This window comes from Heterodontus francisci, chromosome 32, assembly GCF_036365525.1.
Source record: "Heterodontus francisci isolate sHetFra1 chromosome 32, sHetFra1.hap1, whole genome shotgun sequence".
Classification (NCBI taxonomy): Eukaryota; Metazoa; Chordata; class Chondrichthyes; order Heterodontiformes; family Heterodontidae; genus Heterodontus; species Heterodontus francisci.
In genome coordinates this window covers 12,454,347-12,479,150 of record NC_090402.1, presented here as the reverse complement: position 1 = coordinate 12,479,150, position 24,804 = coordinate 12,454,347, and the positions used below count along the sequence as shown (strand labels likewise).

Genomic DNA, 24,804 nt, shown 5'->3' with positions numbered 1-24,804 from the left:
GTAAGGAGGAAAGACATAGAAAAGCAATAAAAACAAGGTGGTGTTCCCCCTGTTGGTTTCATTTTGTTTCTTTGGGGTGATGTGTTTATGTTCTCAAAGCACCCTCTGTTTTCTGTACTCTTTTGAAGCTTGGCTTTTTGCCTGGACGTGCCAAAACCCCCAACAGAATTTAATCTGCTAAATTAGTTTATAAATTTACAATATTTTTCCCTCACCCAAAAGGTGCTAACGTTTATTAGAGGGTACACGTGACCACTTTTCATATAGGAAAAGAGACATCAGCAGGCAATTCATCCATGTAAGGCATCAAAACTGAGCTGGATCCTGTTGCATGCACTTTCCAGTGGGGGAGGGTCACTGGATACCTTGGAACATAGGAATTGCTAGATAAAAAAAGACCCAAGTGCATCAAGTCCGTTTTTTATCATCCTAGTAGTCGCATGAGACAACAGAAATGGAGTTGACTAACCATGGCAATTAATCTCTATCGACTAGTCTATAACAGAGCCAGAAATGACACAAGAAAATCCCCAGTGGTGGAAATCTTTGGGAGCCATAGGTCCAAAGTTACACCTTCCTCCCAAGGATGCTACACTCGCCACATGTCATGACTCAAATTATTCACGTACTGCATTCCGAAATATTACTTTCTAAATGAAGTCTTGTTTACATTTGACTGAATTAAAGCGAAATGCTTCCAACTCTTCCTCCGCTTCCATAAATTGACCATTGCCTCAATTAAATAAGGTTTCCATAGATTAGTTTTGAATTTAACCCCTCTTCAAGGGTCCTCTGGGGTTCTACTGTTCTAGTCAACATGGAACAGTTTACCAGGAGCTACATTATCTAGTCCTTTTACAATCTTAATAACAGCCATCATGTCACCTTTCAGCCTTCTGTTTTCCACTGAGAATATGACCAACTTATGTAATCGCTCATCATTATCCAATCCCTCTATCCTCTCTTCAACCATCCAGTTACCCTCTTCTGTATCCTTTCAATAACTGCAATATCCTGACTTGATTTTTTTCCATCCCTATCTCCGAGACCCCGAGTTCAGTTCCAGCGCCCTTAATCCTATGTAGGGGAAATTGGGTGGAGGACAGAATTGGGTTAGACTGTGATGCGTACTCCGTGCTGAGCTCGCACATAAAGAATAGCCTCTTGAATGAGAAGCTGTACAGCAGTAGGTCTCAACGGTTTCAGCAGAGGACAGGGGTGGCAGAAAATTAGAGGGATTAAAAAAAGAAACACTGGTATATTCCAAACAACTGGAGGTAGCTGCAGCTAACTAGTCACCCACACCTGACTGTGCCATTAGGTCACCTCCCAAACTCATGGTCAATGCAGAAATTCATCCTTGTGAAACACCTTTGGACATTTCAGTACGTTAGAGGGGCTGTATAAATGCAAGTTGTTATGACCTGAAGGAATGATCCCTGAAACTCAGGTAAGTGGTTGGGAGGGAGTTTGGAAGGGCCGCGCGAATTGGAATGAGCATGGGAAACCTGGAGAAGGGGATCTGTATAGTTTCCTTGTGGGACTCGAAGAAGCACTCTGATTCCACTAGGCCCCACAAGGAAAATAAAAAAAAAATCACGTCGCTCTCTTTTGGGACTCTTCTGGCCATGGCCCCTCTCGCCACCAGGTTATCTTGCTCAGTGCCGACCTCTGATTAAAATAGTAGTTAGGCACCGATGACATCAACAGAGCCAACCTGTACGTTTAAAGAGGAACCCCAGTGGCTTCCAACGGGTGTCCCATTCCCCTGCTCTGAAGAATAGGTTAAGATCGAAACCCGTTTGCGGGAAAGCAGCAGAATTTCACCACCTCAACAGCCATTTTAACTGTCCATCTGCCCTGTTTCTGCCAGGCAGGCAGGGTTAAAATCATCTCTAGTGTGTGCAATCTGCCCATCATTTGTGCAACCCATCATCAGCCCTCTGCTGCATTACAGAACTGCTTATTGAAGTCAATGTACAAAGGAAATAAGATGGTCCCTAAAAATTGAATTGCTGATTTCCAGTTTATAGTCTGAACAAGTTCCTTAAAAACAAATCATTGTAGTTACTGCCTCAAAGACAACAGCAATGAAGTTTTATTTTTAAAAACTTCTAATTTTATTAATTTCTTTTGAACAGGAAATAGATATCAAAATCATGGACAAAGAACTATAAAGTCAGTGAGTACACTAGTTGATAATTAATCTAATTGAGTTTAGCTACAAAATTTGCTGATGATCACTAAAATCTAACTAGTTTGGTAGCAAACTTGGTCTTGAAGGCAGGACGCCACAGCAATATTTGGCAGGATTGTGGCCTGCATTCCATGATCTGCAGTAGCTGAATCCTACAAATAACAAGGGGGAAAGAAATATTAAGTCTCTGTTTTTTTTTTTAACCATTATTGAAAAGCTGAGGTGAAAAACATAGTTTCACAGTGCAGAACACCACAGTGTTAACATTTGCAATCCTCCAGTCCTCTGGCACCAACCCCTTATACATGGAGGATTGGAAGATTGTGGCCAGAACCTCTGCAATTTCCACTCTTACTTGCCCATTGTTATTTCATACAAGACCCTTAGAACCAGCAGATAGAGGCACTCCTCCACTGGTACAGGTACAGACTGGAACTGAATCTGCATTCCAAAGATGAAAGTTACTGTCACTGAAGCAGCCTTGAGTCCACGTTAAGTGTTTTCAGAGCAAATGGAGATTTACCTTGGACAAACAAGTCGTTTGGGTTGGAGCTGATGTCGAAAATGGTCTGAGCAAACCAAGACGTGTTGTCTTCGACAGCTGGCCCACTTTGTCAGCAAGGCTAGGAGGCATTTGCTTGGGCCTTGGAACCAGTCCCAGATCACCTACTTTATAGTGGGGAAGAATGCCTGGTCCTTTGATGGGTGGAGAGGCAGAAGCATATCTGTGGAGAAAATGGGGAATGTGGTTTGGGTGATGATAATTGTTACTGGTAGTGCTATGGTTACATGCAAATTGCTACAGCCAAAAGATACCTATAAAGAACTACACATAAAGCTGCAACCAAGACCAGGTGGATAATGGAAACAACTGGTAAAATACTGATCCATACAGGCCAGAGCATCTTAGGTTTGATTACTGTACTTTGCCATGTTAGCTGATCTCAACTGGGAGAGCACATTTTACAGTATCATTAGTCGCAGCACCCTTCAGCAAGGGAGAGGGGGTGTAATCAGGCAGGATTTGGGGCTCCTGACTTCTGCAGAAAGTGTATGTGTGTAGATTTCAGGATCCCATTTAGTTGGGATGCCTTCAATGGCTAAATAATCTGCCGCCCCGGGAATAATTTCAACCTAACCCACCACGTAAGGAAACTGACCAGATCGGGTGCAATGTTGGTTTCACACCCCACCAGAAGAATGACTCGGGTGAAGCACAGGAGAGCTACCTGCACCTGTAGAATAGTATCCCAAGATAAATCAGCACCTTTGGGAGGGGAAGGAGAAAACTGACAACAGAAAAAATTACTCAATTTAAGAGTGCATTGCCAGCCTGGGAGGCTAACACTGTGGGCTGGATTTCACGGTCAGCATCCATACAATGGTGCTCACCGCTGAAGAAAGCAGCCCACAAAGATCTAGCAATCTGTGGTGTGGATTTCCCTTTTCCCGACATCAGTTTGAATCTGGCGCCAAGTCAAGATCTCCAGGCATCCAGCAACAGTGATGGCATCAAGCAGAGTAATCAATCACACTGAAGTATTCTTACAGACAGCAAAGCAGGAAGTAAAAATCTCTAAATCACTTCACATTTAGTTTTACAAATAGAAAAATAAATGATTGGAGCATATATATGGGATTAAGCTAGAAGATAAGATATCATAAACTTAATTTTTTTTTAAATGTGTAATTTCTTAACATACTGGAGAAATGGGGCATTCAACAAATATAAAATTACTCTTTCAGGGCCAGTGAGTCTGTATAGCAGTAATTATAAACTCAGTACGCTGTTACAAACTCAGTTACACCACATTCAACAAGGTGTAACTTTTTCCAAAGGCTTTTACACAAGAATAAGAGTATTAGAATGGAAGTTCCCATCAGTTCAATGATTTCTAATTGATTGCACTCTGGGGGTGCGGAGGAGGGGGTACGGGACTTCAACGACGCACCCTATGGAGAAACATAGAATCACTGACTGCAATTTCTGGGTTTCCATGTTTAACTGCGCACGCACAGATTCCAGAAGTCGCTGTCAGTTTCAGAGGAGTAATGACACTAGACGCTGGCAGTTTCGCTGTGAATACTACCGCAAAATCGGGGCCATTATTTCAGGGAGTAGTTTTTAATTTCATATGTACAGGAAAATAAAATATGCTAAATTAGAAGGCTGTATTATTTCCTTAAATTCATTTACATGTCATAACATGTTGATTTTTTATTTAAAAAAAGATTGCAGTTGTGCTCTCCCTAAGAACTCAGTTGGTAAAGTTACCAACTTTAAGTGTAAAGTGGAACTGAATGGGTTTAAACCTTAGACTGTGCTAAATTAGATGATCTCAGCTGAAGTGGAGTTGGGTGTTACAACTGGTTTCAGTGACTGAGCTCATAAGCTTTCAAATGAAATATTCCAGAGCTCAAGCTAATAACCAACCAGTAACTGTTGTTAGAAACTGTGTAAGAGAAAAGTCGAGCCTGTTGCTTTCCCTGCAGCAGGGCAAGGCTGCTGATATTCACAGTCTTGGCTCACGTACAGAGAACAGCCTAATCCAGGAAGACACAGCAGCTACAAGGCGAGGAATAAAATTGGAGAGAAACTGGATTTTAAAATGAGGGCACACTGGGGAAATTAAATCAATGAAAATCTTTTCAAAATAACAAAACAAATGCAGGCAGCAAATTCTAGTAAGATTAATGCTGCCCCTTGTTTAATTCTTAGACTATGCGTGCAACCTACGTCTCCTGAAGGTTCGCAGGTTTGTGTTCTAGGAAAGGCAGCTTGTCTTTACTGAATTCCCCCAGCGAAGGCCCAAGTCCAAGTACGGCTGCGCTGTTCAGTAAGAGTAACAGTTTCTCCATCATTTGACTGCGATGAGCGTACAGCAGCACCTCAGAATCTGTTTTCTCTTGATTGGTGGTAGGAAAGGTTTCATCTGCACATTCTGTTTTGTCCTGCAAAGAAAGGGCATGGCACCATCAGAACATGCTCAAGATAAAACCCATTCCCAATTCTAGAAACGTTCACACCAACAGTTGCTGGGGTTTCAAAGTCAGAACACAAAAAATAGGAGCAGGAGTAGACCATATGGCCCATCGAGCCTGCTCTGCCATTCAAAAATGATCTTGGTTGATCTTGGGTCTCAGCTCCACCTTCCCATCCACTCGCCATATCCCTTGATTCCCTATGGATTAAATGAGGCGGCCAGGTTGTATAAACGTGGCTTGTATTCCTGAGTATAGAAGTATTAAAATGATTTCGGGATTTGATAGAGAAGATACAGAGAAACTATTTCCTATAGTGGGAAATCCAAAACAAGGGGGTGCAATCTTAAGAGTATATGGCCAATATTTCTTATGGCTGAAAAATCAATCAAGAAAACAAGGAAAAAATACTAAAATAACCAAACTTATACAATATAAACTGTTTTGGAATGAGGAAGCAAGCACAAGAGTGCATAGTTCTTTTCATTAGCTGCAGAATGTGGGTTTCTGATGTAGTTTATAAGAGAGATTATCCTCAGATCTCCTTTTAACTCCTTCACACAGAGTGAAGCAGGGAACTGAAAACCCCCAAGGATGCTCCTGGATTGTACACGAGTAAAACAATATAAAAAGTAAGTTCTTTGAAGAGTATCCTCAACAAACACACATCACGTCAAACAACTTGTCAACGGCCCAGAAAATGAGCATCAGCCTGGTAATGTTTACATCTTCCCAGTAAAGGTCCTTGACACCCAAAAAAAGAGACAGTCAACTCCAAGTGGAATTCACAGCATTTTGTGTAGGGTGATCTGCATTGCAACAGCAAACAAAACCCATTCTCACTGAAAACAAAAGCAAAATACTGCAGATACTGGAAATCTGAAATAAAAACAGAAATGCTACAAACATGCAGCAGATCTGGCAGCATCTGTGGACATAGTAGCAGAGTTAACGTTTTAGGTCTGTGATCTTTGATCAGAACTGGGGTCTGATTGCCGACTGCCACAAAAAAGGACTTCCCCACTCAAAGTCAAAGCTTTTTTCTTTAAATTCAGCTTTATCTAAAACAGTAAGGATAAAGAGAGAACGTATAGGTTCTGTCTTTAAGAAATGTTAGGAAAGTTGCGTGCTATAATAGTATTTTTTTGATTATTAATTCCAGCTTTTTATTCTAAATTTATTTAATTAATTGAATTTAAATTGTGTCAGCTGTAGCTCAGTTGCTGGCACTCTCGCCTCTGAGTCAGAAGGTACCGGGTTCAAGTCACATCCTGGACTTGAGCACAAAAATCAAGACCGACACTCCAGTGCAGTATTGAGGGAGTGCTGCACAGCAGGAGGTGCTGTCTTTCAGATGAGATGTTAAACCAAAGCCCAATCCTCTCTTTCAGGTGGGCATAAAAGATTCCATGCTACTATTTTGAAGAAGAGCAGGGAAGTTATCCCCGGTGTCCCGGCCAATATTTATACCACAATCAACAGCACTAAAACAGATTATCTGGTCATTATCACATTGCTGCTTGTGGGAGCTTGCTGTGTGCAAATTGGCTGCCATATTTCCTACAACAGTGACTACACTTCAAAAATACTTCCTTAGCTGTAAAGAGCTTTCAGACATTCGGTGGTTGTGAAAGGTGCTATATAAATTTAAGTATTTCTTTCTTTCTACATTCCTCAGCTGCCATGGTGGGATTTGAATTAAAGTCTCCAGATCATTAAGTCAGACCTTTGGTTTACTAGTCCAGTGACATGACCATCATGCTACAGTACCCCTCAAGGCTTAATGAATGAAAAGCATGTCTGCTGGGATGGATATGGTGTGCAAAGGAGAGACAAATCAAATACTGCCCTCTCTTCCTCTATCTCCCAGATGTTTATTTATTAAGGCTTGCAAGATCTGCAATGAGACCCTTCCAAACAGCTGCAAACTATTTAATGTAAATACAAAGCAGAGTCAGATTCCAATAATGCAACACAACAGCTAAAACCTGGTAATAGCTGTATTCTTGTAACAGATGTGAAAATGGTCAGTCTCGACAAGCAGGAAACTGAAAAGCTTCCTCACAGTGGCGGGGGGGGGGGGGGGGGGGGGTGGAGGGCGCGGTGGAGGGAAGAAGAAAATGAGCTTAAAACTAGGTGGGTTCAAGTGTGCAAGTGACGACTACATGCTTAAATATACCATAATGGTTTCTTATATGCTACTAAGCAAAAACTGCACTTTGGGCTTGGTGCAGGCTTGTGGGTAACAAGAAGCATGCTCCAGCTGTGCTAGCCTTTAACCTCATGAGGGCCTTTCACAGTTACCAAATTGCAGGAAGCTCCTAATATAAATTAATTTGAGAAAGATTTTGAGTTGAAGAAGTTAATGTTCTAATTCCAACAGGAAGAACAGTGTAATTAATCTTTGGCTTTTATTTCTGCAGGCACTGAATCATGCTACCATATGGTCCCTAGGACCTTGGCAGTCCTTCGGTACGGAGTCCAAGCTGTGAGCTTGAACAGCGAGTGCTGGAAGTCTAATCCTTCACAGGGAGCCCCCTGCCAAATTTAACCTTTTCCTCCTCTGACATCCACGTACACTTTTCTGCAGGGATTGCTGGATAGAGTTCAGGAGCAGGAACCTTCCCTAGGCTAGTGATGCTAAGGCCATTCATAGCATCTTGGCCGAGGCCAACTAGTGGAACCCAACTCTGATCATGAATCAAATCTGGCACTTCCCTACATCTCAGTGGTCTTCACTTTGTACCTCGACACCCTGGTACTGCCAAGATCAGAAGCCAATGACAGGGACAAAGCATGGCTGCAAAATACATAGTAGCAATCCATGGTGCAGCTTGTTGGGTAGAGAAATTAGCTGTACCACTAAATAAATAATAGACCATTTCAAAGGGTGTCAGGAATCTCACAAAAGTGGACATCTTTCTTTTATGTCAGGTTTCTAAGTGGGCACCATGCACTACTTTTGTAACCAGAGGGCAGCAATAATGAATCTACTCTCAAAATGGAAGTGTTTATTTTACCAGTAAGGCATCTTTCAAAGCATAAGCAGCATCAGACAGGACTTTCTCCACCTGTTTCTTGCGCTTTTCCTGTTGTTCCATGAGTGTCTTCTGAGCCTCCAAATGAGATTGCTTTGTCTGCAGCTCCTTCTGAAGGAAGGTTATTTCTTCCCTGAAGATTATGTGAGGAGAGATCAGAGCAAGTAATCTTTAAACATAACTGCTCATTAACAAGGGTCAGTAATTCCCTATTTCCTATACTGACCAAGGCCCACTCCTCCCCCAACCACTAGGGTTAACTCTCCCTCAATGGACCCCGAAATGTGCAGAAAACCATTACAATGTTTAACAGATTATTTCTGTTTGCTCTATATAAAGCTCACACTTGTAGGAACATTCCCCATTTAATTATATCCAGACAGCTTAGACTCAGATTGGATGAGCAAAGTTTAGGGACCCCCACAATTGTGCTACCCCCACAAACCAGCTAAAATGGCATAGTTTACTAGCAGAGAGCTTTGGTCAGCTTCTGAAATGAAAACAGAAAATGCTGGAAAACACTCCGCAGGCTAGGCAGGGTTCTTGGGTGATGGAATATCTCTTTTTGAGAGAAAGTGTTTACAATAGATTAATTTATTCTCAGGAAAGAGAGGAGCCATTGAATTTAATACAACTATCCTGTAGGTCCAAGTCTGCAGTCTTACTGGGAAAGATATGCAGAAGATTCCAGGCAAGGTTAACAGCAAGCCACTACAAAGAGTTGTGGTCAGGGATCTTGCCTGGTCCAATTTGCTCTTTTCTACATTCTGAGGAGGAAAACTGTCGTTTTTTAAAAAATTCATTCATGGGATGTGGGTGTCGCTGGCTAGGCCAGCATTTATTGCCGATCACCCACTGCCTGGGAGATGGTAGTGTTGAGCTGCCACCTTGAATCACTGCAATCCTTGTGGTGAAAGTACACCCACAGTGCTGTTAGGGAGGGAGTTTGTGGATTTTGATATAGCGACAATGAAGGAATAGCAATGTATTTGACTTGGAAGGGAACTTGGAGGTGGTGGAGTTCCCATGCACCTGCTGTCCTTGTCCTTCAGGAGTTTGAGAGGGTGCTGTCGAAGAAGCCTTGCGATTTGCTGCAGTGCATCTTGTAGATGGTACACACTGCAGGCATGGTGCACCAGTGGTGAAGGGAGTGGATGTTTAACATGGTCGATGGGGTGCCAATCAAGCTGGCTGCTTTGTCTTAGATGGTGTCAAGCTTCTCGAGCCTTGTTGGAACTGTACTCATCCCAGAAAGTGGAGATTATTTCATCACATTCCTGACTTGTGCCACATTCGGTCAAATGCTGCCTTGATGTCAAGGGCAGTCACTCACCTCTGAAATTCAGCTCTTTAGCACATACCTTAGCGATTCATTCTGTCCCTCGAGTTTCTCAATGGCCAACTCAAGTTGCGGGATCATCTCCTCTCTCTGCACACTGTTTTCCATTGATTCCCGCTGCTGTTTGCATTTCTCAGTCAGCATTTGGATAACCTGAAATTCAACAAACAATTGACTCCAGTGGATTGTAGGGAGGAAACTTGCATAATGGTTAGACCATTGAAAATGAGAAGCAGATCTTCCTCCAAAGACTCTGGTTGAATGTATCCCATAGTGTAGTATTCAACCATATCAACCAGAAGTGGCGAAGGGGCTGATAATTGGCATCTTATAGGTTGCATGTGGCTCTTTAATGGTTTTCAAAATGTATTTGATAAAGTATTACAAAATAGACTTAACAGCAAAATTGAACCCCATGGGATTACTGGCAGAATGACAGCCTGGATACAGAATTGACTAAGGTTCAGGAAGCAGAGACTAATGGTAAATGGTTGTTTCTTGGGCTGGAGAGAGGTTTACAGTGATGTCCCCCAGGGATTGGTATTAGGAGCACTGCTGTCTTTGATGTATATTAATGACCTGGACTTGGGTATACAGGGCATAATTTCAAAGTCTGAACTTGACACAAAACTTGGAATAGTACTAAACAGGGAGGAGAATAGTCGCAGGCTTCAGGAGGACATAACAGACTATTGAAATGGGTAGTTACATGGCAGATGAAATTTAACTCAGCGAAGAGTGAAGTGATGCATTTTGGAACAATGAATGAGGAGAGACAATATAAACTACATTATACAATTTTAAAAGAGGGTACAGGAACAGAGAGACCTTGGACTGCGCAGACAGAATCTTTGATGGTGGTGGGACAAGTTGATAACGTCGTTACAATAGTCTGCTGAATTCTTGGCTATACAAATAGAGGCATAGCGTACAAAAGCAGGGAAGTGATGTTCTACCTTTATGAATCGCTGGCTAGTCCTCAACTGGAGTATTGTTTCCAATTCTGGGCATCACACTTTAAGAACGATGTTCAGGCCTTAAGACAGGGTGGAGAGGAGATTTACTAACATTGTACTAGGGATGAGGGACTTCAGTTATGTGGAAAAACTAGAGAAACTGGGACTGCTCTTCTTAGACCAGAGAAAATCAAAAGGGAGATTTAATAGAGGTGTTCAAAATCATGAAGAGATTTAATGGAGTAAATAAACAGACAATTTCCATTGGCTGAAGGGTCGGTAACCAGAGAACCCACTTAAGGTAACTGGCAGAAGAGCCAGAGCTGAGGAGGGGAATTTTCTTTAGACACTGAGTTATTTTAATCTGGAATGCACTGCCTAAAAATTGGTAGAGTGGATTGAATAGTGAATTGGATAAATACTCGAAGGGGAAAAAATTGCAGGGCTTTGGGGAAATGCAGAGGTCTGGGACTAACTGGATAATTCTTTCAAAGAGCTGCCACAAGCATGGTAGGCCAAATGGCCTCCTTCTATGCATAAGATATGACAATTACCACCTCCTCCTTTAAGAATCTCCTTAAAATCCAACTGTTTGACCAAGTTTCTGTTCACCCCTCCTAATATCCCCTTTTTTGGCTCAGGGTCATATCATTATGAAGCACTTGGGACATTTCTCTAATGTTAAAGATGCTGTATAAATTCATGATGATGCTATTGCAAACTAACCAGCACCCCCACCCCATGGAACACTTCCTCCCAGATAAATACCAAACCTTCAGGTTGCTGAGATTCTTTTTGGCCAGCTCTTTCTGACTTTCCTCCAAGATATGAATGGTTCTCCATTGCTTCTTTGCTTCCATTTTCAGCTCGTCATTTTCCTTGATTATTTTCAAGCTTTTGTCTGACATCTTTCCCAGCTGGTTGCTGATAGATGCATTTTCACGGATGGCCCTTTTTGTTGTCTCTGCCATCTGCTTTTTTGAGATACGGCGGAACTCTGCAGCTACAGCGTTCACTCGCGAAACCAATTCCTTCTTTAACCTACAGGAATAATTTAGTAGGTAATGGTTACAGATTCGACTCCTGCTTTGTGCTGAATCAACTCGTGTCCTTTCACTAGGTGGCTGAAATACTCCAATAGGATCAGGGCCCTTGGACTAGGGAAGGGAAAATATCAACCAAGCATCCCGCTTTCGGATCACTGTCCAATAACTCGTTGCTAGAAGGCACATCCACGTGGACATTGGGTGAGAACAGGACTACTGTTACCTGTATTGCCCTTCCCCCCGCCACCACCAGCATATGGTATTTTGATACTTGACATCAAGGTTCACACGTGACAAATGGCCAAGAAACAGGAGGGCTGACGGTGCTTGTGGAACCATACCTCAATGAGAGTCAGAGGCCTAGAAACTGGACCAAACTGCACTGGTTTTTCAAGGGTCCAATACAGCAGATGGCGCATGCATGTTCATTCCAGGGCAGAAGTGTGCCACTTTTGTCATTTTGGTTAGGGCCGCTCCATAGGCATCCAGGATGTGCACCTGAAACTGCCATTAGGTGCTTTTCATATGCATATGGGGGCACAACACCCATTTGAAGGCCCTTTTGCAAATTGCAACTCAACTAACCACCACAGCTTGCTACAGTGAGTTTCCTCAGGTACTAAGCAGTCAAACTAGTGGTCCTTAGAGGCTGGGGTGGGTACAGTGTTGAACTGGGATCAAACTATCTTTTCTTTTCATAGAAGCTGATGGACCTGCTGTGTATTTCTATAATATGCAGTTTTAAAAAAAAAAAATTCAAAACTTGCACATTTAACAAAAAGTTCAACCACAATCTAATTTTCAGGACAGTCCAGTGCTTTTAAGACAGCAGCAGAAAACACGAGAGCAAACATGAACAGTGGAATATCTGGGAAATAAATACTTCATTTTTGTTTGGCTCAAACCATGGGATGTCAATTGTGGGAACTGAAACTCTCGTTTCTGTTTTTGACAACCAGTCTCAAATCGGATACAGTATTGATTTATACAAGTGAACCAACCTGACACCACACCAGCTTGTGATCTTAAGTGAAACTGGTAGTTTACTATCAAATTATGAGTGATGGGAGCAGTACTGCAATTCACCTTAGCATCACTGGGCTGGGGACAGAGGAAAATATTAGTTAGGGTTCTCACTCCTAAACCCTGATGGTAAGCATTTGTGTGTAGATGTCAGGTGAGGACACTCTCTGACTTAACTGTGATGTCCCACAGTCAAGTAGCTTGTCATCACCCACTATCTGTGCTCACAAATAAGCTAAAGGGTAAAATTCTAAAGCGGGTGCAAGATGGGGATATGTGTGCACAAATCAGTGAAGGTAGGAGGGCAAGTTGAGAAAGGGGTGTACCTTCCAACATGAGTCACTGGACAGTGATCAGGAAGTGGCATGCTTGGTTGATATTTTCCTGGGCTTTATAAATAGAAGAATAAAGTACAAAAGCAAGCAAGTTGCGAACCACCTTTATAAAAGACTGGTTCAGCCACAATTGGAGGATTGTGACCAATTCTGGGCGCCGCACTTTAGGAAAGATGTAAAGGCATTAGAGAGGGTGCAGAAAAGACTTATGAGAATGGTTCCAGGGATGAGGGGCTTCAATTATGTGGATAGATTGGAGGAGCTGGGGTTGTTCTCCTTAGAGCAGAGAAGGTTGACAGGAGACCTGATAGTGGTGTTCAAAATCACGAGGGGTCTAGACAAAGTAGAAAGGTGGCGGAAAGGTCGAGAACCAGAGGACACAGATTTAAGGTGATTGGCAAAAGAACCAAAGGCAGCCTAAGGAAAAACTTTGTTATGCAGCAAGCGGTTATGATCTGGAATGCACTGCCTGACAGGGTGGTGGAAGTTGATTCAATCATGGCTTTCGAAAGGGAATTAAATAAGTACGCAAAGGGAAAAGAAATTGCAAGGCTACTGGGAAAGGATGGGGGAATGGGACTGGCTGTATTGCTGTTGTAGAGAGCCAGCACGGACTTGATGGGCTGAATGGCTTCCTTCTGTGCTGAACCATTCTGTGATTCAAAAAGTGCAGAATGCCCACTTGGACAGATTACTGGAGCATTGCTGATACCCGTGGAATGGTTCCCTCAACAAAATTCAACAACTTCAGGACAGGAAGAGCTGAGTTAGAAAAGAAATGAAAGATCTTACCTATCTTTATCCACCACCGCCCTCCTCTCCAAGTTGTAAATAATGTCACTGTGCTCTTTCTCCTGCTTCTGTAACTGTTCTTCAAGTGCAGCAAACTTTGCCATCAATTCCTCCTTCTGAACTCGAAACTCCTCAAGTGCATCTAGCTTGCCAGCTGTAAAACAAGTGGAGAGCACGGAATAGCAACCTTCCTAATAAAATTCCATCACAAGCTAGGATAGTGGCCCAGTGCGCTTCTGCCTTAACAGACCTTGACATGGACTTGTAGGAAGCAGTTGTTGTTTCCTTTCCCATTATTCTTGGTGAGTATCATGGCTTTGCTGGTGCCAACAAGTCGATGCTCTGGGTAAAGGCAAGGGACTTCCCCATAGGGAGGGGAATTACAACACTGATCACTCCCATCTGCTTTTAAACATCTATTCCAACTCATTTGCACAATTTCTAGAGCAGATTTCTTGCCTGCCATTTTGATTGGGAGTGGTAAATAGTTTTCCCTTCCCTCCATTGGTTTATCTTATTTCTAACCTCTGGAGTCTGCTGGCACTTGTACATCATCCTAGGTTTCAAGGCAAGATGGAGTAGGCCACAGACAGTTATCTATCCTTGCATCCTTCCCATAAAGCCTGAACTCAACAGATTTGTGCAACTTTCTGATGCAGAAAACAGGAGAGTACTTATGTCTGGATAGGAGCCTTCTTTTGTGCCTGAGTTCACTTGGAAGCCAGTTCTATTATTGGAATCTCCTATTTGAGAATAAGGGAGATTATATCTTTACCTGCCCTTGAGAGAGTTTGGCGACTTATAATGAGGTATAGTTCCCATAGGTAAACACTAGCCCCCTAGAATATTGCAGAAATTACCAGATTATTCAAACATGAAAGATTTCATAACTGTGATCTGTCCTGTCCTCATCCAACATTCCTAGTAGAGCTCTGATGAAGGATATACATCAGAAACATCAAACCATCTTTTCACAGAAGCTGATGTTTCCACAATATGCAGTTTTTTTGTTTCAATCTAAAACTTGCATTTACATAGTAAATTTAACCTAAAAAATCCAAAGATGCTTCAGTGAAGCGTAATCAAGAGCCAAGAAAAAAGCTAGTAGGTGACTAATAGTTTGGTGAAAGGTGTGCGCCTTTAAGGAGGTGAGGGAGGCAATGAGTCAGAGGGGGTTAGGAAGTGATTTCTAGGGTGTTCACCTTGGAGGAGGGGTGCAATTTGGCCAGAATCAGAGCAACAGAGTGTTCTGCTGATGTGGGGAAGGGTGAGGTGGGGATGGGGGTAAAGAGTGCTTGCTCAAAAGGCAAGAGTCAGAGCTATAGAGAGTTTGGGGAGGGGACTGTAGCACTACAAAGATAGGGAGGAGTGAGGTCATGAAGGGATTTTAAATTTGAGTCGCTGGGTGACCAGGAACCAATGCAGAAGGCAAGAGAGAGTAAATAACAAAAGAGATGATAGTGCAAGGCAGAAGGGGATAGTAAAAGGGGACAGCTAAAGTAACAAAAGATGGGTCTAAGCAAGGTGCAAACGACAAAAGCAGAATCATTGCCAACAGCTGCTATCGAAAAAAAGGGAGCAGAGGTTATAATCATGAATTCCGGAAGGCAGTAAAGTGCCTAAATGAAATATGAAGTGCTGTTCCTTGAACTTCCATTGAGCTTCATTAGAACAGTGCAAAAGACTGAGGATAGAGAGGTCAGAGTGGAAGTGGGGGCAGAGAATTAAAATGACAGGTGACCAGAAGCTCAGGGTCACACATATAGACTAAATGGAGGTGTTCCACAATCACCCAATCAGTGATTGTCTCCCTGATACAGAGGAGACCACATTGTGAGCACTGAATACTACATATTAAGTTGAAAGAAGTAATAGTAAATCGCTGTTTTACCTAGGAGGAGTGTTTGGAGCCCTAAATGTTCAGAAGGGAGGAGGTAAAAGGGCAGCTGTTGCATCTCCTGTGCTTGCATGGAAAGATGCTGTGGGAAAGAGAGGGGGTGCTGGGAATGATTGAAGAATGGCCCAGGGTATCTCAGAGGGAACAGTCCCTTCGGAATGTTAAAAGGGGAGGGGAGCGGAAGATCTGTTTGATGGTGGCATCATGGTGCAGGTGGTGGAAATGGTGGAGAATGATCCATTGAAGGTGTAGGCTGCTGGGATGAAAGGTGAGGACAAAGGGAACCCTATTGTGGTTCTGGGAGTGAGGGGAAGGGGTGAGAGCAGGTGCGGGAAATGGGACGGACACAGTCAAGGGCTCTGTCAACCATGGTGGGGGGGGAATCTTTGGTTGAGGAAAAAGGAAGACATATCGGAAGCACTAGTATGGAAGGTGGCATGGTCAGAATAGATGCAACAGAAAAGAAACTGGGAGAATGAAATACAGTACTAACAGAAGTGGGGTGGGAGCAAGTGTAATCAAAGCAGCTGTGGGAGTCAGTGAGCTTATAGTCTATTTTTCAAAATAGAAATAGAGAAGTTGAGAAAGGAAAGGGAAGAGTCGGCGAGTGCCATGTGAAGGTGAAAGAAGGGTGGAAAGTGGAAGCAAAAGTTGATGAAATATTCCAGTTAGAAGCGAGCAAGCAATACAGCCATCAATGTACCTGAAAGAGGTCAGGGTGTTGACCTGGGTAGGACTGGAACAACGAGCGTTTGACATATCAAATGAAAAGCTAGGCATAGCTAGGATGCATATGGGTTCCCATAACATCACCTTTTATTTGGAGAAAGCAAGTAAAGTTCAAGGAGAAGTTATTCGATGACTGAACAAGTTCAGTCAGGCGGAGGGGGTGGTGGTGGATGGTGTCTGGTTGGTGATCTGTTCAAGGAAGAGGCAGAGACCCCTCAGGCTGTCCTAATGGGGGATGGAGGTATGCAGGGATTGGATGTCCATGGGAAAGAAGAGACAGTTACAGCCAGGAAAACGCTAAAGTGGCAGATGTCGTCGGATGAGTTGCAGATGTCAGTGGGAAGAGACTGGACAAAGGGAGAAAAAAAAAAAGAGTTGAGATAGGAAGAAATCAGTTCCGTGGAGCAAGAGCACGCTGAGACAATGGGTCTATTAGATCAGTCCTGTTGTGGATCTTGGGAAGGAGGCAGAAGGAGGCTGTGCAGGATTGAGAGACTATGAGGTTGGGGGGGGGGGGTCAAGAAGAGAAGATATCCCAAGGAGATGAGGTCAGTGATACCTGGGAAAAAATAGCTTGATGTTCAGTGGCAGGGTCTTGGTCTGAGGGAGGTAGGAGGTGGTGACCGAGTTGGTATTGCATCTCTGCAAGGTAGAGATTGGTCCGTCAAACAACACAGACAGCACCGCCCTTGTCAGCGGGTTTAATGACAATGTTGGGGTTGGACCTGTGAGAACTCTTGGCTGTCCATTATTGGCTGTTAATGCTACTAAAATTATATCTGAAAAATTCTACAAAAATTACTACTTATTATAAAGGTAAATAAACAAAAACCCTCATTTTATGTACCTAAAATCATATTCTCTGATGTGAGCTGATCCTTCATTTCCTGAGACTCTTGATGTAACTGTGACATCTGGGTTTCATAGGCATCCTTCTCCGTTTCCTTGGCTTGTTTCAAGCCAATCAACTTGTCGTTCAGATTGGCAATCTCATCAATTTTCTGATTCAGGCCTTTCTTCAGGTAGGCAATAACATCGTGTAAGTCTTTGCCAATCTGCTCACGCTTCTCGTCAGAGTCATTTTTTGTCACTTCCAGTTCATCTAATCTCCGCTGGTACCTTAACAGTATATGCCATTATGCATCGATTAGAATCAATACAAAAAACTGACAACAATTTCTATAATTGTCATGCAGACCCCCACCTGCCAAGAATGAAGCATAGTAATTTTGTCATATGAACATTGATTTTAAACTGTTGCTGGAGAGAGGAAATGACTTGTTAAACAGATCAGTTGTGGCTGGAAAAAACATTTACATACTGACAGACAGTGCTTGTGGAGACAAAGGACCATTCCCCGACACATTAAACCCACAATGTACTTTGATCACCAGACACTGAAGGTGAGGAAGCTTACATTCCAGGATGACTGCTAAGATGGGTGAATCCACAAATAGACGTGGTCAAACCAGCTAGTCACATCTCTAACCTGCTGGGCAACCTGAGTTTTTTTTGAATTGTACAGACAGTTTGAGACACAGAGAGAGAGACTGTTTGTTCCTGGACTGTAAAGACCTCTCCTGTCTGCTCCTTTCTCTTTCTCACAAACCTCTGGACCCACTGAAGACAAGTGAACCTCAAGGAGAGAAATGTCTCCTACATCAAACAAGGTTTAGTTTAGTTTTAGTTTAGTTTAGAGATACAGCATAGAAACAGGCCCTTCGGCCAGAGTCTGTGCCGAGCATCAACCACCCATTCATACTAATCCTACACTAATTCCATATTCCTACCTGTCCCCACCTGTCCCTATATTTCCCTACCACCTACCTATACTAGGGGCAATTTATAATGGCCAATTAACCTATCAACCAGCAAGTCTTTGGCATGTGGGAGGAAACCGGAGCACCCAGAGAAAACCCACGCAGACACCGGGAGAACTTGCAAACTCCACACAGGCAGTACCCAGAATTGAACCCGGGTCGCTGGAGCTGTGAGGCTGCGGTGCTAACCACTGCACCACTGTGCCGCCCCAAAGAAGAATACTGGGCCCCAATGAAAAGCAAGACATACCTACAATCAAGGACTCCACAGCGAGCTTGAAGAACAGTAACCAAAACCATCTTCAGATAGTGCCTCAAACTTTTCCACTTTATTTCTTCTGCTCTTTTCTATCTCTATTTGCATGTGCATATCGCGTATGCATGCTAGCGTGGGCGCGTCACGTATCCGTAGGCGTTAACCGAATTAGAGTTTAAGTTCAACCTTTCTTCTTTAAACCTAAGAAAACCTGTTTGGCTGGTTTCTTTGCCTTACAATTGGAAAGCAGTGAACAAAGATTCACTAAAGGGGAGCTAAAAACATGGTGTGTTTAAAATTAAACCCTGTTATGGTAAGAACAGGTGAAGGCTGTGAGGGATCCCTAGACCTCTTCTCACCTGGTCATAACAATAATCCTTACAGGATGTGCTATTTATAGATTATTTGAAGGCTGTGCTATGTTTTGGCATCCAACTGTGGAGTATTACACAAGAAACATGTGGTTATTACTTCACAGCTATTAAGCCTATAGGTTGGGTGGTATCAAAAGGAATTACCATTAAATTCTCTTTCGTCTTCTCTCTTTTCCTTTGTGCACAGATTCATAAAGGGACACCGTTCCATTGGTGACAGACACCAAGTAACCATTGAGTTTAGACAATAAGTGACAGCAGACAATTGTCATTAGAGAGGATTACAGCCAAGTCTTGTCTCTACCCAACAACCACTTATTCTATTCTAAATTAAACTCTAGGTGAGTTTCGAATCCCAAATCCTCTAAGTCACAAAGACCATCTACTTCCTCAGCAGGATCACCACCTCGACCCTGTCTCAACCCATCTGCAGCTGAAACTTTTGTCCATGCTTTTGTCACCCCGAGACTGGACTACTTCAATGTTTTCCATTTTAGCAAATCCAAAACTCTGCTATCTGTATGCTATCCCACACCAAGTCCTGTTCAATCAAATGCACATATTTATACCTTATAATTAATCTGTTTCACGAATGTCTCAAACTTAAAATTGTCATCCTTGTGCTTAAATCCCTCCATGGCCTAACTCCTTCCTATCTCTGTAAACCTCCTCCAGCTCTGCAAATCTGCTCTCCACTCTTCTGACACCCTTTCTCTTATGCAAATTCCCTCAACTTCATTCCACAATTGAGGGCCATGCTCTGGAGTCCCTCCCTAAATCCTCCACTTTCTGCTCCTCCTTTAAGACCCACCTTTTTGACCAAGCTTTTTGTCATCCTTCCTAACAACTCCTCTGGCTCAGAATCCTTTCTTCCTCCTTAAACCTCTGTGAAGCATTTTTCTATGTTAAAGACATTATATAAATGCACATTGTTATGGTTTATAACAGAACATAAATTTTTGCATTTGCTGTAATATATTCCTTGTACAGTACAATGGTTTCACATTTGCTGCAATTACTTACACACAATATATTCTTTATAGAAAACAGTTACTTCCATTTTCATACAGTATTTCCATTTTCTTTACACAATGTATTATAGTTTGAGAAACATATTTATCATTTTACCCAAATGTATTCCATATACAGTGAGGTATAGTTACTGCAGTATGCTCAAGATACAGTATATTTGCTCCTTTACTTAATGTTCCTTATAGTGGGCTATAATGGCTGTACTAGTTCCTTAGAAATCATATTTGCACTTCTACTGTATGTAACAACTTGTATTTATAGAGCACCTTTAACAGAATAAAACATCCCAAGGCCATTCTCAGCAGCATTATAAAACATTTGATACCAATCTACATAAGGAAATATTAAATCAGATGACCAAAAGATTGGTCAAAAAGGAAGTTTTTAAGCAGCATCTTAAAGGAAGAGAGGTGGAGAGGTTTTGCGAGAGAATTAGAACCATAGAAACCATAGTAAAATTACGGCACAGAAGGAGGCCATTCAGCCCGTCGTGTCCATGCCGGCTGCAAAAATTAGCCACCCAAACTAATTCCACCTTCCAGTAGCTGGTCCATAGCTTTGCAGGTTACAGCACTTCAGGTGCATGTCCTTTTTAAAGAATTGAGGGTTTCTGCCTCCACCAGAATTCCTGGCAGTAAATTCCAGATACCCACCACCCTCTGGGTGAAAACGTTTTTCCTCATGTCCCCTTTATTCCTTCTATCAATCACCCATAATCTGTGTCCCCTGTAATTGATCTCTCTGCTAGGGGAAACAGGTCCTTCCTGTCTACTCTATCTAGGCCCCTCATAATTTTGTACACCTCAATTAAGTCACCCCTCAGCCTCCTCTGTTCCAAGGGAAACAACCCTAACCTATCCAATCTTTCCTCATAGAATCAACTTTCAAGCCCTGGCAACATTCTTGTAAATCTCCTCTGTACTCTCTACACAGCAATTATGTCCTTCCTGTAATGTGGTGACCATAACTGTACACAATACTCCTGCTGTGACCTAACCAGCGTTTTATATAGTTCCAGCATTACATCCCTGCTTTTGTATTCCATTTCTTTGGCCTTCTTATCTCGAGAGACAATGGGTAAGCGCCTGGAGGATAGGAAAGGGGTCTGATGAGGTGCCGCCATGTTGAATTGTGCCTTTCATATGGTCATGGAATGAGGTGATGATACTTAGTAGCTTTGGTGGACATCCAATCTTTTCTAGTAATCTGAAGAGACCACGTCTGCTGACGAGATCAATGAAAGCAATGTAGAGGGGCATCTGTTGTTCGCGGCATTTCTCCTGTATCTGACGAAGGCAGAACAGCATGTCAACGGTCGATCTCTCTGCACGAAAGCCACACTGTGCCTCAGGGTAGACGCGCTCGGCCAGCTTCTGGAGCCTGTTTAGAGCGACTCGAGCAAAGACTTTCCCCACTATGCTGAGCAGGGAGATTCCATGGTAGTTGTTGCAGTCACCGTGGTCACCTTTGTTTTTATAGAGGGTGATGATATTGGCATCGCGCATGTCCTGAGGTACTGCTCCCTCGTCCCAGCACAGGCATAGCAGTTCATGTAGTGCTGAGAGTATAGCAGGCTTGGCACTCTTGATTATTTCAGGGGTAATGCTGTCCTTCCCAGGGGCTTTTCCATTGGCTAGAGAATCAATGGCATCACGGAGTTCCGATTTTGTTGGCTGTACGTCCAGCTCATCCATGACTGGTAGAGGCTGGGCTGCATTGAGGGCAGTCTCAGTGACAACATTCTCCCTGGAGTACAGTTCTAGGTAGTGCTCAACCCAGCGGTCCATTTGTTTGCGTTGGTCAGTGATTATGTCCCCTGATTTAGATTTTAGGGGGGCGATCTTCTTGATGGTTGGCCCAAAAGCTCTCTTAATGCCATCATACATTCCTCTGATGTTTCCGGTGTCTGAGGCCAGCTGAATATGACTGCATAGGTGTTGCCAGTAGTCATTTGCGCAGCGCCTGGCTGTTCTTTGTGCAGTGCTTCTGGCTGCTTTAAGTGCCACGGATGTTAACTCGCTGGGGGCTTTCTTGTAGATCAACAGAGCAGTGCGCTTAGCGGCTATGACAGGTTCCAGCTCTTCATTATGAGATTGAAACCAGTCTGCATTTCTCTTCGCACGTTTGCCGTAGGTGGTCAAAGCTGACTCATAGATGGCGTCTCTGATGTGGGCCCACTTGGTCTCAGCATCCCCTGTGGGAGTGTTTTGAACAGCTGTTACAAGTGAATTTAGAAATTTTTGTAAGAGCTGTGGATGAGAAATTCTGCTCGTGTTGATGCGCGGGCGGCCCTTCTGCTTGGAATGATGCAACCTCTTTGGTCTGAGTCTAACCTTGCTGCACACCAGGGAGTGGTCGGTGTCGCAGTCCGCACTGTGGAAGCTGCGTGTGACTGTTTAAGGAGGCTGGCCTTGTGACGATGAGGTCTAGCTGGTGCCAACGACGCGATCTTGGGTGCCTCCATGAAACCTGGTGACAGGGTTTAATGTGAAAGAACGAGTTGGTAATGCAGAGGTTATGATAGGTACACAACTCAAGCAGTCTCTGCCCGTTCTCATTCATCCTTCCAACGCCATAGTGCCCAAGGCAGGAGGGCCATGAGTCATGGTCGGCCCCAACCCTGGCATTAAAGTCCCCCAGCAGGAACAGGTGTTCGGTGTTGGGGATGCTGCTAATGATGTTATGGAGTTCCTCATGAAACTGGTCTTTAGCTTCAGGTGGGGAGCAGAGTGTTGGAGCATAGATGCTGAGAAGGTGTACTGGACCAGAGGTGGTGAGCAGTCAGATGGACAGAATGCGTTCCGAGCCATTTGAGGGAGGCTCTATCATGCTGAGCAAGGAGTTTCTGATGGCAAAGCTCACTCCATGCTGTCTTGGTTCTTCAGGATCCCTGCCTTGCCAGAAGGTGTAGTCTTGCTCTGCTAGAGATCCACTCGCGGGGAGGCGTGTCTCCTGAAGCGCTGCAATGTCTACATTGAGTCTACTGAGCTCGTTGTTAATGATGGCGGTCTTCCGAGAATCGTTTGTGTAAGTTCTTCCGACAGGCCAGGACATATAGTTCTGACGTTCCAGCTTGCAAAGCGAAGGGCTGGTACCTTCTTTCCTTTTTTCATGTTGTTTGGTGCGGTGTTGCAGTCCACCTTTCGGGCAATGACCCTGAGCTCCAAGCACCCATTGAAGCAGGTGGACTGTGGCGGGACAGAACCTCATTGGTTCTGCTCGGTTTGAGGCGGACGGTAGCTGTCCAGTGAGGTGCGATCACCTCTCCCACCGACAAAGGCAACCCGTGGCGCCCAATCTCTACACCACTTTAGCTGGACTTATAACCTGTAACTGCTGCCTTCCGTGTTGTTTCAGTCGCTGTGAGGCAACTATGGAGTTGCCCAGGCATGTGTATTCCATACCTCAGGCAATAAAGGAAAGCATTCCATATGCCTTCTTCACCACTCTATCTACCTATCCTGCCACCTTCAGGAACCTGTGGACATCCATTCTAAGGTCTCTCACTTCGACCCCTCTCAATATCCTCCCATTGTGTATTCCCTCACTTTATTTGCCCTCCCCAAATGCATTACCTCACTCTTCTCTGGATTGAATTCCATTTGCCACTTTTCCACCCACTCAATCAAACCATTGATGTCATTCTGGAGCCTACAGCTATCCTCTTCACTGTGTCATTAGAAAATTTCCCAATCATGCCTCCCACATTTAAGTCCAAATCAATAATATATACCACAAACTGCAAGGGACCCAACACTGAGCCCTGTGGAATGCCATTGGAAACAGCTTTCCGTTCACATAAACATCCGTCGACTGCTATCCTTTGTTTCAAGAGCTTGGGGTCTAGGCAGCTGAAGGCATGGCTACCAACAATGGAGCGATTAAAATCAGGGATGCCAGGAAAGAGAGTTTGTGATGGGAACCAAAGACAATGGCTTCGGTTTTCCCAATATTTAGTTGAAGGAAATTTTTGTTCATCCAGTATGTGGGACAAGTAGCATGACAATTTGGAGACAGTGGAGGAGTCAAAAGAGGTGATGGTGGTGAGGTAGTGCAGGGTGTCATTAACATACATGTGGAAACTGATGCTGTATTTTCAGATGATGCCATTGTGGGTTAGCAAGTAGATGAGAAACAGAAGAGGGCCAACGATAGATCCTTGGGGGACACCACAGGTAAGGGCGCAGGAATGGGAAGAGAAGTCATCGCAGGTGATTCTCTGGCTACGACGAGAACCAGGTGAGTGTACTACTTCCGGACTGGACGATAGCAGAGAGGCACTGGAGGAGGATAGTGCGAGTCAAATGCTGCAGACGGGGGGGGGGGGGGGGGGTGGTGGGAGGGACAGTTTACCTTTGCCACAGTCATACATGCTGTCATTTGTGACTTCGATAAGAGTCATGGTACTGTGTGTGGGGGGGGGGGGGGGGAAGGGGCAGAAATCTGAACACAGAGATGGTGTTGAGGGAAAGTCAGGCACGGATTCGGGAAGTGACAAGGACTTTGGGGAGGAAAGGGAGGTTGGAGACGGTGGTGGGGGGTGGGGTGGTTGAGGGAGAGTCAAGGCCTGGTTTATGGAGGAGAGAGTGATGACAACAGATTTGAAGGAGGGGAACAGAGCCTGAGTTCAGGGAACTATGGACAATGCAGCCATGAAGGGAAGTTCTATATTCCTAATTCAATGCATTCCAGTTGTGGTCTGTCCCTTATGCAGTATACACAGCATTGTTCTGATGGAGAGCCATACTCACTTGACCACCTTGCCCTCCAGGTCTTTGATCTGGATGAGGTACAACTCCCTCTCCATGACGGTGAGCGGCTCCGGTTTATTCTCCTCCATGAGCGGAACAGCATTTTTCTCCTTCTTTTTGGGCGGCATGTTTACCCTACTGCTGCCGGTGCCGTCCTGCCGCTGCCTCTGAGCTTCCCTTCCCCCGTCCCGGGGCCTCGCCGCTCCCCTGTTGCTAGGAACCGCCGGTCCATAGCAA

The 24,804-nt window shown here is 43.9% G+C and overlaps 1 protein-coding gene across 1 annotated transcript; it reads right to left on the bottom strand.

Annotated features, from left to right (window-relative positions):
• Nucleotides 1-2,125: 2,125 nt before the first annotated feature.
• cfap157 (cilia and flagella associated protein 157) lies at nucleotides 2,126-24,804 on the bottom strand. Its single transcript, XM_068011852.1, has 9 exons — nucleotides 24,568-24,804; nucleotides 17,182-17,453; nucleotides 13,709-13,862; nucleotides 11,286-11,553; nucleotides 9,579-9,709; nucleotides 8,200-8,350; nucleotides 4,935-5,149; nucleotides 2,721-2,922; nucleotides 2,126-2,349 (listed from the first exon to the last, which is right to left on the bottom strand). The coding sequence occupies exons 1-9, from the start codon at nucleotides 24,693-24,695 to the stop codon at nucleotides 2,251-2,253; spliced, it is 1,620 nt and encodes a 539-aa protein (XP_067867953.1). The 5' UTR covers nucleotides 24,696-24,804; the 3' UTR covers nucleotides 2,126-2,250.